This window comes from Phyllostomus discolor, chromosome 9 (genome assembly GCF_004126475.2).
Source record: "Phyllostomus discolor isolate MPI-MPIP mPhyDis1 chromosome 9, mPhyDis1.pri.v3, whole genome shotgun sequence".
NCBI classification, from domain to species: domain Eukaryota; kingdom Metazoa; phylum Chordata; class Mammalia; order Chiroptera; family Phyllostomidae; genus Phyllostomus; species Phyllostomus discolor.
In genome coordinates this window covers 45,106,342-45,121,652 of record NC_040911.2, presented here as the reverse complement: position 1 = coordinate 45,121,652, position 15,311 = coordinate 45,106,342, and the positions used below count along the sequence as shown (strand labels likewise).

Here is a 15,311-nt window from a genome sequence, read left to right as displayed (position 1 = left end):
TTTGTCCTCACTCTTCTTTCACTCCTGAAATTTATTTTTTTATCCTATACTTGGGGATCAGAATGAAGGTGAAATTCTCAGACATGTTTCATTAAAGAAAATGACATAGCCAAAATTTTAGTGATCATTACAATGGCATTTGAACTTTTATTTTCCTAATATGTCTTCTACTTTGTTCCCCCCAGCAAATAATATCCTTTCTTCTAAGCCTGAAAAAGCAAAGTGAGAGAGTGCACAGATTCCATTCATGTTTATGAAACATCAAGGAGAGAAAATGATGGATCAGTAATGTTTTCATTTTGGGTACTTTACTGATTAAAAATTTGAGGGTTTTTTCTTTCCCTCTTTAAAACATTTTTAGTTTTACATTTTAAATTATCATACAATACATTTTACCTTTTTGTCTGTACTGTTTTCATATGTACAGATTCACATAACCAACACCACAGTCAGGGTACTGAATAGCTCATCCCCACAAAAACACGCACGGCGCTGCCCCTTGTAGTCAGGGCCACCTCGCACCCAGAGCCCTTGGAAACCGCTGCTCTCTTCTCTGGCACTTCAGTTTTCTGTTTTGGTGTTTTCTAGAATGTCATATAGATGGAGTCATACAACCTTATGAGACTGGCTTCTTTCACTCTACATAATGCCTTTGAGATTCATCCAGCTTGTTGCATGTACCAATTTTATTTGTTCCTTTTTATTGTTGAGTAGTATTTCATTGTCTGGATAGATGAAGTGTGTTTATTTACTCTCCCACTGAAGGATATTTAGATTGTTTTATGTCTTTTTGATGATTATGAATAGAGTTGCTACAAACATTCATGTCTTTTTCTGTGGATAGAAGTTTTAACTTCTCTAGGGTAAATGCTTAGGAGTATAGGACTGCTGGGCCACATGGTAGGAACTTGATAAAAAAAAGTGCCAAACTTCCAGCCCTGGCTGGTGCGGCTTAGCTGCTTGGAGCATCGCCCTGTACACCAAAATGTGAGGGGTGTGATTCCCAGTCAGGGTACATATGTAGGTTGCAGATTCAATCCTTGTAGGCCAAGGAGAGCAGCAGATCATCTCTCTCTCTAAAATCAATAAACGTATTTGAAAAAATAATAATGAAAAAAAAGGAAGTGCCAATCTTCCAGAGTGGCTCTGTGCTATTGTGCATTCTCACCAGCAATTTAGGAGACTGCCAGTTGCTCCGCATTTTCTTCAGCACTTGGTATGGGCAGTACTTTTTATCTAGCCATGTTAACAGATGTCCAGTGGCCCAGTGGGTATTTCACAGGGGCGAAGGAGTGGGCCTTCATACTCTCAGAGCTCATTGTTCACTCTGAAGAGTCAGAGGTGGTTGGGACCTCAAACAGTGTCCTTGGGAACAGCTGTCCCCTAACATCCTATCTAGGCAGCTGGGGTGCCTGTCCTGGTCTCCTCCGGGCCAAGATTTATTATCTGAAGAAGAATGGGAAAGGGGAGATAAGGACAGAAAGAGAGGCAGCTTCAAAGAAAGGGAGCATTTTTTATCATCACTCCTCCCACATCTCCCTTCCTCCTTTTTCCTTTGTGAAAAATGGGGGGTTGTGATTTGCTCCTTTTAATTCAAATTGATATCTATTCTGAGGATGACAAAACTCATTTTACTTCATTAAACAGTGACAGAAGAGAAACATGCTAGCAAAAAGAAGTTGAAATAATCACAGGTCTCTGTGTTTTTACCCCGTCACTCTGCCACCAGCTGTGAATCTGATTAATGTCCTTGAAGCACCAGAGAGTCACACTCATTTAAAACAGCAGCAGCCCCAGACTCCCCCAAACCACAAAAAGTGTGTGTAAAATTATGGGGAGGCGTGCCTTTTCCTTTTTCAAAACGCTGGAAGAAAATATTGGCAAAATTTAGGATATGGGAAATTGATCATTAAAACACATTTATGAGAAAGCTGGGGAGTATATACAAACTAAAGAAAGGATTTTGTTGGTGTTTTCATACTTTTTAAAAATAACAAGTTTGGGTGAAACTACACAGAGCTAAAGAATCATCCAAATATAATTAAATGTGCCTAGTGGAGATCCATATCTTTATATGTTTTACAGCCACATATAAAATTTACAAAAATAAATTACTTGCTTGATAGCTATGTTTTTGTATTTTCATTATCACCTTGAGTAAGAGATAAATAACAGTACATATCATCACAAATGAAATACCTTCCCTACTAATCTTTTACAACAGATTCGGAAAAGTCTATCATAAATATGTTGGGGGGAGGTGGAGTGGGAGGGTGTGTCAGGGAAGAAGTGTGATATGCACTGGCAAATATTTTAATGGTTTCCTATAATCATTAGCATTTATAAGAGTACACTTTGTAATGAGTTGACACCATAAAATTAGCTTCGAATTTTCCCCAATGGAAAGGAGGAACTATGGTCACCCTTTTTAATGTCTTTGGCCGTAATAAACCCCTAGCATCATCTGCCTCCTCATTTAATTATTTATGGGAACATAGTGTGCCTACCTCTCTAAGTGCAATACAACATAAGTATTCAAATATCCATCTCTCAAATTAAATGCACTTTCTTGTCTACAAAGTAATAAATTTTTTACTGAACTAAGAAGTCATAAATATTTGGGTGCCTGGAAGTGCATCTTGTCATAATTCACACTACCCTTTATTTTCTTGAAAAATTAAAGTCATATTTATTAATGAATTCCACTTTGCAAGTCTCAAGATTTTATTTAGATACTGTTTTTTTCCAGCTTGCTACAAAGTCTGTAGAAATAGGAACCTGCTGCTTTAATTCCAGCAGACAGATAACCTTTAGCTTTTTAGAAGCTTATTGTCAGTAACGGACTCCTGATGTTTGTTCACCACCAAAACTGGACCTTGGCCAATGTTCTTGATATGGAAATGTTTGTTACAAAAGAACACGGGTCCAGTATTTCAAACTTAGGGATGTGACAAAGTTGTAAGCATTTAACAAACGACTATTGAATAAATGAATGGATCTACCGTTTTATTTCTCCGTTTTCACTCAAGATTACTTTCTACGTACTTTTCCCAGATGTATATAGCTATACATTTCAAATTTCAAATTATTTCATTTTATTATAATAATATATCATTTTTAGCTAACTCATTTATGGTTGGGAAAAGGCCATCTCCCTGTCATTGAAGGCATACTAAGAAATACCTTTGTACATACAACATTTTTCTTTTTGAGTAACATCCTGAGGGTACTGATTCTAAAGTTGGAATTACTGGGTTCCACACTGTGATCAGTGTTCTGACTCTTACTGGCTACTGGGTGGTTGTTCTCCAAGTTCATTGCACAAACTTACAGGACTCCTTGCAACTCCTGCCAACACATGTATTAGTTTAATTTGTGTTTCCTAGTTCAATAAGTGTGAGATGGCAGTCTATATCTATTTAAATGTCTGTTGCCTTCATTGTCTGTGAAGCTGAATATTGTTTCAAAGCGTGTTATTTTAGTGTTCCTTTGTGCGAACTGCATTTCAATCTTGTTAAATTGAGGTTAGGTGTTGTCTTAAGGGATTGAAGCAGGTATTACTAATAGGATTATATTTGTCATATGGGGAAAATGATTGTGATAATTGTAGCTCTTTTTATTTTCATCCTAGTTCTCATTTTCATCGTCATACAGAATTATTTTATTTCATTAATTAAAACCATTAATAGATTATGAGTCAAACAAACTCTAGCTTCTCTCCAGAATGAAAATTTTCTCTCTTTCTATCCCTCTCTTCCTCTCCTCCTCCTCCTCTTTTCCTCTCTCTACGGTCTTTTTAAGCTTTTGTTGGTTACTGTCACGGCATGTGGAAATTTCTGTGGATGGCATGTGAGGGAATTGAAGCAAGAAGGGAAAGAAAGAATATTGTGGATATTCTTGGTCTGTGCCTGCTAGTGCACTTTCCCAAGATGGTATTTTTCCAATTATAAGGCCCATAGTCATCTGATTAATTTCTACCCTTCCCTGCTTCTTCCTGGTTATTCCTATTTCCTCCAAGTTGTATATAATTCTCCTTACTAGTCAATTTGAGACAGGGACTCATATAGATTAATTTTTACTTCCAAGATATACATTAAAACCTATTTTAATAAATTATTTAAATGCTATAAACCAAAATATGTAATCTGTTCACATTTACTCTGGTTGTATTAGTGAGTTACGGCCTTGCTGCTGCTTCTTGTGCAGGTAAAGGCTAAAGAATTGTGAGGGCTCTGAACAGATTAAATAATGATGACTGTAATGACCTGGGAGACAAAGGTTCTGATGTGCCAACTCTGTTTTCACAACAGCTGCCTGTAGATGTGTCCTGTTGTCAGGCCTCAGGGAGCACACCGAGTAACCAAGCTGCCAAATAATTATTTCCAGAAATAACTTAAATTACCATTCATGAAATCCTAGTTCTCTTAAACATTATCACATGTACAAAAACACAATGCAATGCCATTCATTAATACTTTAAAAATATTTGGACTCTGTATTCACTACATAGGCTCCTCACATCTTTCATTTCTCTGTCTAGTGTGAGTAGATCAAGTAAATGACTTTTTAAAAATGACATATGCCAAAATAATAGAATTTTTTCCTAACTGAATTATTGTAGTAGGAGCAAATTTTAGTATCTATTAGCTTGATTTGTGGGCCTATCAATCAGGACCATTACAGGCAGCAGGAGGCATATTCAGCTGTGAGTTCTGGAGGATGTAATGAAGGGAATTTTACAGAAGCCAACAATGGGTGTTGAGGACCCGATAATGGAAAGCTTTCCTACCCTTAGACTGAAATGGTGAGGGGAGCAAACAGTGTTAACAGAACCCCGCCCCCATTAGTTGACATGGTGGGAGAGACCATCTAACAAGAACTGTTCCTGGGAGACACATGGCACCTAAGCAGGAAGGGAGCTTGGGGAAAATACCCTAGCCTCTCTGTGTCTTCAGTCCTGATGACCAAAGACAACCCAAGTCAGCAGTTATAGGGACAGACCCTCCTCCCAGCTCCCTGGTCCTGAGCACAGTAAAGTGGAAAATGGATCTGGGTACCTAATGGAGAATAAATTAGCAGGATAGAATTTTGGTGTTCCCTTTGAGGAAATCTATGTTTGTAAACACATTTGGTAGAGCAATATACCATAGAATCATTTATTTTATTTTATTTTATTTTATTTTTTAGAATCACTTATTTTTTCAACAGATCTGTCCTTGCATTACTTGTTTCCAAGATACATATTTAAGATCTTTCTGTATTATCTGAGTAGCAGGAACATTGAGAGAGGATCTCATATTGACAATAGTTTCAGCACAGCTAACATGCAGCATCCACTTGTAACTTACAACTGCATACTGCATTTCGGCAAAATGAAAAGAACTCAGAAAAAGCAAAAACTGGAACACAGTCACTTCACCTAGCATATTTATTTTTCCCTTTCTTTTAAATTTCAGTTTGTGAGTCTTTTTTCTTGAAAAGTATTGCATGATTCCTGAAGGGACAAAAGGGTCATTCTATTAAGTTTTGGGCAACTGCACCCTTCTCTACACAAGGCACTCATTGACTAGACCACAGTCCTGCAGTCCAATTTTCTGAGTCATCGTCTCGTGCTGGACTTAGTATTATATTCATTTTTTAATTCAAATCAGCCTTCTCTTTGAAGCTGTATGCCTTTTGTTTTAATTTGCTACAGATTTCACTTTGAAGCAGATGAAACACTTTGATACTTTGGGATGTCTCACCATTGGTGGTTGCAAGCTATTTTCACATCCTTATTCATTAGTGTGGCGAAATTCCTTTGTGATAAAAAGAAGCATAAAGTATTACTCATAGAAGCTAACTAATGTTTATTGAACACCTATTTGTACCATAATCTTTTTTATCTTTCTCTTTGTCCTTTATACTTCATTTTATTTCATAAAGCAACCTGGGATAACTTTTGTTACCAGGTAACAAGCTTTACAATAGCTATATGATATAGGGGCTCCTAATTTCAGTTTACAGATGAGGAAAAGAAGATCCAGAGACCTTTAGTAACTTCATAAAACTATGAAATGAACCAAATACTTAAGTTAAAGTCTCCCCAGTAAATATTAGATGATCTGTCAATGTTAAATTCAACACCACGGCAACAACAAAGTACACCTTGTACCACATATTGAATGCTTTCAGATCATACTTGTCAAATGGGATGACCTTCTATTGCAGCAGATCCACTCAAGGGATTTTGAATCTGCCAGATAGGCAAGCCCTAGCTGATCCTCAGACTGAACCCAGGAAATAAATGACCCAGCTATTTGCCAGTTTTTGCTGCACCCCTATATCCAGTGGCATAATGGATAGAGAGCCCAAAGGCATAGTCCAGGTCAGAAACATATTCAAGAAGCATTTAAGAATTATTTTCTAAACCATGTCTCTTAAAAGAGTTAATCCAAAATTTTCAAAGGCATTTATCATCTGAAAAAAAAACCAGTTCAGCTCTTCAGTTCTCAGATACTGTATGATTACTTCATCAGTTTAATAACAGCTTTTCAGGGAGGAAACCCTATCACATTAAGTATATGAATCAGTTTCACATCCTGATTTTCAGAAATGTTGAAATGTTAGGAGAAAAGTACATGTTAGAAATGGAGAAATAAGGAGTTGCTTGTGACATAATTTTCTTGAAGTAAACTTTTTCCCCCTTGTAGTCAACTGTATCCAGATGATTTTGTGAAAAAGAAAAGAAAGGGAAGTGGCTGTTGGTTTTTTATTGTGCTGCTCTCAATGACCTGTTTAGATGCTGATCCAGGTACATGGGTCATGATAGAGGTTGTGCGTTCTTCCTGGCTGGGTTAGCAGACCTGGATTAAAATTATGACATTGCCTTGATGTCTCTGGCCTCACCAATGCAGTGGGCAGACACAGGCCTATCCTGTGAGGCTGGTGGAAGTTTAGAAGAGCTAACATGTGTGTGGGGTACCTTGCCAGGCATGTGGTGGGGACTGTAGCTGTGTTTTCTGCAAATGACATATGACCTTTTGTCTCAGTTACTCTGCCTGGGAGTTAAATAGTATACTAAAAGTAAAAAATATTATATTCCTGAGTTCTCTCTCTGCCTAATCTCAGGAATTCCAGAGTCCTTTCCAGGTTTTCCCTTCTCCATTCATCAGCTTTTCTCTGGAGTAGGTAGGGGGCATCTCTGGCATGGTGTTCTTAGTTAATGACCCAAAGGGACCTGCCACCTTCCTTCCTGCTGTTCTGCTCCTGTTCCTGGGGGAGGCCAGGGACCCTGCTCTGGCCCTGCTGAAGCCCCAGCATCGGTGCTACCAACCTCGTGCCTCTCAGTGACTCCCAGACAGTGCTTTTAGTTCACACTTAGACTTTCATGACAGCTCCTGTAATCCCATGCAACATTTACATTTTTGTGAAGTTAAAACATTTAAAGTGAAAACTTCCACTTAGGTCATACCTCCAGCTCAGTCACAAGCTATTTGTGTAGAATCAATAAGCCACTTAGCTACCTGGGACTCAGCTTCTTCCATCATGAAAAAAGGGCTGGAAGCATTCGTTCCTTTGGTCCTTTCTGGCACTAATGTTCTCTTTGTTGAAACCATTTTGGCCGTTGCAAAAAACACCAAGTTGCATTTGTTGTATTTAGAAAACATTGGCTTTAGAATATACTTAAACATACACTGTTTAGCACTTTAAAAGTAAGCATCTGTTTAATGTTGGGAGAAATTAAATTGTAGGCTCCAGATGTGATTCTGTTCTCTGTGGAAATATATATTTAAATCACAGATCTCTAACCAGCCTTGAGGCAGCTGCCAGATTTCTGTTCTCCCCTCTCTGTTTTCCTTTACCTGTTTTCATCTCGTGAAATGAAGATTTTGTGAAGTTGGCTTCTCTGTCTCTTCTGTGCTTAGCACTTTTTGTAGCGTAGTTTTATATTACAGCCTCCACTGCATTTCCTCTGATGTGTGAGCAACATTTAGTGACTACGGAGCCCTAGTCTCTTAGGGATTGAATCTGAGAGGCAGCCCTTTGGACTTGAAATTGCTGGGGGGCAAAATTTTCTGGTTTGATGTAAAACTTATTCCAAGTCTTGATCCTCTTTCTTTTGTTTTTATTTCATATGAAAACCACAGGTGAAACCACAACATCATAGTCTTTTAAAAAGTTACGTTTTTGTGTTTTGAGTGACATTTGATGAATGGCATAGAGCTAAATCAGGGAGTGTGTGTGTAAGTGGGGAGATGGGGTGCTATTCGTTTTGTCTGCTAGCAATAAGTATGTGGTTCTCCCATATCTGAGAGATTCAGAGTGTATAAAGTGTTTTTTTGCATTTCTATATCCCACTTCCAATTCTTATATGATGTCTTATTTACATTAACAGAAAATACTGAAAATTGTAGCCTGTTTACTCTTTCTTTATTCTCTGGAGTTGGTAGCCTCTTTAAAATCAAATTGGAGAGAATATTCCTGTAACGGGACTCATGGGGGAACTTTATATTTAGACACTGTAGGGGTAAAGCCCCCAAAATGAAAAAGCTCCCAAAAACTAAATGTAGAAAAACTAGATTCTATATAAGGAATGATAAGAGCTGAGTCTTATTTTTTGTAATAATAATAGCTGCCATTCATTTTGTACTGGTTGCATTCCAGACTCCATCTGCTAAATAGCAATATAAATAAAATAAAATTTTTTCATGTGGTCATATCACACCAAAAAGGCTTAATGGATTTTTCCTAATTTAGGGAGATCTGATGACAAGTATTGACTCATTAGCCTCTGCTCAGCTCACTCTGTGAGGCCCGTCACACGTGGGCCTCGCCCTCTGAGGAACAGAGAGTGCGGTGCAGCCAGAGGCTGAAGTGCCTGCTAATGTGGAAGGACAGGCCACGCTGACACACATGTGCTGAAATGCACACGGTGCATGTGACAAGCAGCCCCAGGATGAAAACAATGGGCCAGGTGCTCCGAGCGAGTTTCATTTATTTAAAGTTGAGCTGTTTCTCACATGGCCAGTGCTGTGTCATGTGCACAGCAGGGAGAGGGAGCAGGGAGTTTTTAACAATAGGTAATGAATTGAGCAATACCTGAAAAGCTAGGCAATATTTTGTGTGTTTGTGTTTGCCCAATGGTGTGCATGGGTGTGTATCTGTATACATGTGGGTATGGATCTATACAGGTATATGTCTATAAAGTGTATGTGGTGTATCTATAAATGTGTGTATGAGTTTGTATGTCTCTCTATGCATATATGTGTCTATACACTAGTATATGAGTATATCTTCACACGTATGTGTATCTATACATATGAGTATATATCTGTGTATACCTACCATAGGTACCTATTCATGCATGAATGTTTCTGTACATATATATGTATGGTATATGTGTGTGTATCTTAGCTGTTAAGAACTTGGGCAATGGAACAGAAGAAAGCTGGATTTAAGACTCTTCCTTCATAATTGTGTGACCTTGAGAAAATTTCTTAAGCTCTCTCCCTTTCAATCAATCTTTAAGTTGAAAATAGTAAAAACTCATGCCTCATAGATTGTAGTGAGAGGTATTTTAAAAGTGTTGGCAATGTTCTGCCCTCTAAGCAACCAAAGTGTTAGCATGATCTTCACCTCCATCCTCGTCACCAACCCTCGCATCCCCAGGAAACTGAAGCTGTGAGAGTGAGACCTTCCCCTCCAGCGAGGCAGTAGATGCCTAGGTGAGGCCAGCCCGTGTGTTGCCCAGAGGTGTCTGATGGTAATATCTTTCGTGCTTTCTGCACTATCCGGAAAAACAAAGTTGAATGGGAGTGACTTGTACTGTTTTGTACATCTCTAGTTGAGAACAGAGGAGTGGCCTGCCGTGGTGGCGGAATGAGCTTTGGAGATTGTTGGACCTGATCTGGGACCAGTTTTTGTTTATTTGTTGGCTGTTCTCTTTCTTGATTGCTTCGTTTTAGGACCTTGCATATACAAAATTGGGCTATTAATAATCTTTGGTTAATGATACACTCTCATCAATGTTATCTCTTTATTTACTTGTTTTGTTATTAGTTAAACATTTTACATAATGCAGTAAGCACCTGTGAGACCACCTCTCAAATAAAAGCTAGGATTTTAACAGTAAATTTAATCCAGTCATTGGTCTGTTCCCTCATCCAGTCTCCACCAACAGTGACCTCATCCTGAGACTCCTGTTACTCCCTTCCATTCCTTTACATGCAAGCTTACTGCACTTGTAAGTGTTCTGGAAAGGATGTTTTTCATTGTAATTGCTCTCAACTTTCTAAAAAGGACATAATGTTGCATACAACTCTTCGAGACTAACTTTTTATTGGGAAGATTTATCTATATTGTGATATGCTGTATTACACTTGTTTTGTTCTATTGTTTAATATTATAATGTGTAAACAATACTGGAGTTTATTTATACCCTCTCGATGATGGCCATTTGGATGTTTTCAGGATTCTATTGTTATGGGGAGAGCTGTTCGGCATTGCTGAGCATGGCTCTCAGGCACATGTACAAGAATCCCCCTTGGGCAGGAATAGCGTTGCTGTATCGTAGGATGTATGAATGTTCGTTCACCTTTCAGAGATAGTAGCAAATTGTTTCCCACAGTCAGTTACCCCATTTTTACTCTCATTGGTGTGTGTATCTATAATCTTTCAACATGAGGAATTGTTAGACTTTTTTCATTCTCACCCATTGATGGGTGTAAAATGATTATCTCATTGGGGTTTTAATTTACATTTCTCTGACTACTAATGGTGCTGAACACCTCTTCTCATGCTTATTGGCATTATGTTTGTTCTGCCATGAAATGTATATTCATGTCTTTTGATATATTTTCTGTTGTATTTGTGATTTTTTTATTAGTTTCTAGGAAATGTTGGGCAACTTCATCATTTGAGACCGTTTCTGCATCTGTAAAAATGGGGATGATAACACAGTGTTCAAAGGGTTGATTTTAGGGTTAAATTAATATTTACATGTGATACTGTAAATACTGGCATATAGCATAACAGACCATCAAAAATCTTGGTTCTCAGCCCCTACCAACAGAGCGGGTCCCGCTCCACCGGGAGCCAGTGGACTGGCTTCATCAGGCTTCACCCTGTTTGCTTATGGGAAACTCTCTGCTTTTTGGTGTAGCCAGTATGGTCCTGCTGATCTTGTTGTGCTTTAGGGAATGAAGCAAATTAAATGAAATCAGGCTCCCTTGGAAGAAATATGGGAAAGGAAAGTGGAAGGGAAGAGCTTCATGGAGTCCTTGCAAAATGAAGGGGAAAAACAGTGCAATTATTCCAGTGATCTCAATAGCCCTGTCTGTAGATATTTGTAGTGCATGTTAATATGGCAACTGGGAAAACTAAGGATTTAAAAAAGTATCCATATACATGATTAAACTGAAAATTCAATACAATGTTCAATACCTGTGACACTTTAGTCTTTCTGTTTGCCTGCTGCTGGAAGCTACTTCCACAGCACTTTTGAGAGTTTTGCACAGTCATGCAGAGAAGCTACCCTGGGAACCAGGAATAATATGAGGAGAAGAATCTGAAGGACACTGGGAAATGCTGTACAGTTATTAGTTCCTGTTTCTGGTTTGTTTTGGAGTGTTGCATTCAAGAAGGCTATCTGGATGTGATAGCAACACGACTACGTTTCCCACCCTGGATCTTTCTGTGTTTCATCGAGCTGCTGTCCCTGGAGGGATGGATGCGGAGCGCCAGTGCTGTGGTAACTGACAGTGCTGCACTGCAGCATGCCGTCCCTCATCTGTCTCTATCTGTGTTCCAAGGCCCTCTTAGGATTTGGAGGTAAAAGTTTTGTATTCCTAACATTAATGTATACATATGATAAGTGACCATTTTTAGTGATTATAACTCTGAATTTGATAAATGTTCAAGCAAGTCTACATGTAAATTCAACGAGGGAAATGTGGGAATTATTCTTTAGTGCGTGATGCCTCTTAAAATGTTTGTCCATTCATGCTATGCTAATTGTTCTCTAGTTTTTCGCTGGTTTAAAAGCTCTGCTTTTCAGTTTTTAGTAGGAAAGCTGGAATTGAGAACAGATGGAGTTTAGCCTCAATGTCATCTCACCTTTCCCTTTGTCCTTCTTAGTGCACTCCAGTCTTAGTGATTTGTCAGAAATTATTTGCTCTAAGGACACATGTGTAGACTTTGGAAACAGCTTTTACTTGAGATAGCAATTGCAATTTAAGAAGTAGTTTAGAGAAAAGTTTGAATGCTCTCCAAAGGCAAAAATGTCACATTCTCATGCTTAGCTTTGCAATTCACAAACCATAATTTGTTTTCCTTTGTGCCAAGAATTACACAGAATATTGAAATATAATTTAAATTTATTTTGTAAGTAATTGTAAAAACAACTTCATTAAAACGTGGATGGTACCTAGACCTCAAAGGACGGAGTTACCCATCAGCCAAGCCTAGGAATCTACTTCAGGCTGGAGACTCTAATGTATGGCTCCCTCAGTGGCTTTTGTAGGCCTTAATTGATTGTTGGAAAAATGAATTTCAATGGTAATTAGTATTACAGGTGACTAGTTAGCAAAGTATGTATACAGATACAGTTGTAAACTGAGAGGTTCTTGTTGGAAATTTTGGTCCTGCTTTTTTGTTTGTTTGTTTGTTTTTGAAGAATTTATTTATTTATTTTTAGACAGAGGGGAAGGGAGGGAGAAAACAAGTGAGAGAAACGTTGACTGGTTACCTCTTGCGCATGCCCTGACTGGGAATTGAACGGATGATCTTTTGGTGTGTAGGACGACACCCAACCCACTGAACCACACCAGTCAGGTTTGATCTATTATGTTCTTAACAAAGGAGGTTCTTAATGTTTCAGAAGGGGCTGTGTTCTGTCTGTGTCACCTGCCTCATCCTGAGGGACATGGGGCTCCAGCTGAACAGAAATCCAACCCCTTTCCTGCCAGCTACTGGGTTGCTCTTTATTCTTTTCTTTTATAACAGTCGTGGAGGATACTGGCCAGCAGTATCCATCCCTGCTGCAGATGCTCATCGAACATGAGAAAAACATACATAGGGACAACCGAGTCCTTTGGGGAAATAGGGACCAAACAGCCACTCTCTCTAGTGGAGAACGCCCCAAGTCCCTGCCTGAGTAGACTTTTATTAAGAATACAGATGCAGTTTGTGAATTATAGTCTGGCAGGGAAGATCAAAAGGAATAGGTAGTTTTCAAAGGGATTAACAGAATTCCTGCTGGGATTCTGGGCAGAGTTTGGGGTTTATCACTTAAAAAGACTACAGGACCTAAAAGGCTAGTTTTATTTCCTGCCCATGCCTTCATATTCTAATTCAAGAGCATCCTCCAGCAAGCTGATCTCACAGGATCTTGCATATTCTATGTCCCAGGTCTGATTACCCCGAGGTCCACCAACTATGGTCTGGACTGCACCACCCCTGTTGTTTCTGCAGGCCTGAGTTGAGCAGAGGGGACAAAGGCAGCCAGGAGACTTGGATTTCTCACAACTAAGAAGAAGGACTCAGGCTTTGACAAAGCTGAGGGGGCAGGGGTTGATGTTGATCACCCCTTCATTTCCACAGCTCTGAGTCTCTTCCCTGAGTCCTCCTCGTGGTCATGTCTGTCTTAGGCGATTCCCCCCATGGGAAATCTTACCCGTCATTGGCTAACTGATCAAGCATTGGAGGCCAGGCACAGAACAGGCAGTGTTCATGACAGGGAAATAAGTTTTGTCTCCTTAGTGGCTCCTGGTCTGGAGGTGTCTCACTCAGCCTAAGTCTCAGGGGGTTACAGCTTCCTGAGACCAGGCAGAGCGGACTCCAAGAAACAGTGACGTTCCAAAATAATACTATTATCAGGAGAGTATCATGTGGTATTTGAGTATTATTCCTATCCTTGTAGCATATTCTATTTTCCTTTAAATACCTAATTCTGAAATATTTCTCACAATTTCTTTCAGTGAACCTAGAAATTTTTGTAGAACTATACAAAATTACTTTTCATAGTGGAAGTTCCCTTTACAGTGCTGCTTTGCTTTACAATTAACTTTGATAAAATGTACCTGTCGGTTGCAAATCAGTAAAGTTATCTGTGCAGAAACCCCAAATCTTCAACCTGGATGTTATCATACCTGTAGTTTTATTCACATTTTATATAAACACCTGAAAAGGTTGTGCATTAGTCAGAACTGAATAGGAAATAGCACAACAGAAGGAACGAAAAACAGAACCCAGGTCCCTTCACCCAGGCCAAGAGCTTCCCCCTATAAACTGCCACCCCTACTGCACCAGCCATGATCTGCCTGAAGTAATTAGCGGACATACACTGGAATCCAGAAGAAACACTGGGAGAAGTAATTAATAGTAAGGACAGGTATGGAGGGCTTTACAAGTTAGACAAGAGAGGCTAGAAACGATGCAACAAGCCATGGCAGTTATGTCAGGGTCCCAAATTCAGTGCTTTGCTGGGAGGACTCACTGGATTCATCATACAGTTGTACTCATGGCTAAGATTTATTACAGCAAAATGATACAAAGCAAAATCAGCAAAGGGCAGAGTCACATGGGGCAAAGTCTTGTGGAAACTAGCCACAAGCTTCCAAGGGTCTCCTCCTAGTGTCGTCACACAGGAGGTGCTCGACTCCTACAGCATCAAACCGTGACGACATGTGTTATCTGCATGGGATGCTAATTGGAGACTCAGCGCCCATGGGTTTTACCGAGCAGTGGTCACACAGACATCATCTGCGCACTGTCAAAATCCCAGACTCCCAGAACGAGGTGGTGTTCAGCATGAACCACATTGTTGGCACAACATTTTTGGCCACCGTGAGCCACCCTTAGCAGTTGGGGAGAAGTGGAAACTCTCCTGAAATCTACATTTTCAAACATGAGCCAGGAGCCAACCTTGCAAGCAGAACTTTCTAAGGACAGTGTCTCCGGCCTGCTACAGCGACCCCTTTCTGCACAGGAGCTATTGTAGGTTATTGAACAATGACAGTAACTGAAAACAAGGGTTTAAAAGATTTCAGCAGAGAGGAGTGCAGGGTGGAATAGTTGGTGAGAGACTGGAGTCGGGACACTTCAGAAAAAATCTAGCCCAAATCTCAGATATCAGTGTGAGAATGAAAAAAGAGGTGACAGATATCACAGAGGGTCAACGGGAGGGATAGACAGGTTAGATGTAAGGAATGAGGAAATGAGAAGATGTTTTCAAGTCAGGGATGAAACACATGACAGTTTTTGGCTTTGTTTTTGTTTTGGCAAAAGAGGATTGCTTACCCAGAGCTGCTGGGTAAAAGGGCAAGTATTCT

General features: G+C 39.4%; 1 protein-coding gene across 15 annotated transcripts in view; it reads left to right on the top strand.

The window, feature by feature from the left end:
* The window catches only part of EPB41L3 (erythrocyte membrane protein band 4.1 like 3), a 202,230-nt gene that overhangs the window by 15,792 nt on the left and 171,127 nt on the right, over nucleotides 1-15,311 (top strand). Inside the window, exon 1 of one of the 15 annotated variants that reach the window (XM_028525102.2) lies at nucleotides 11,502-11,811. The exons of the other annotated variants lie outside the window; for them this stretch is intronic. Coding sequence (XP_028380903.1) covers nucleotides 11,757-11,811 — 55 coding nt within the window. The 5' untranslated portion in view covers nucleotides 11,502-11,756. Of the gene's footprint in view, nucleotides 1-11,501; nucleotides 11,812-15,311 lie in introns of those variants that run through there. 15 annotated transcript variants of the gene reach the window in all.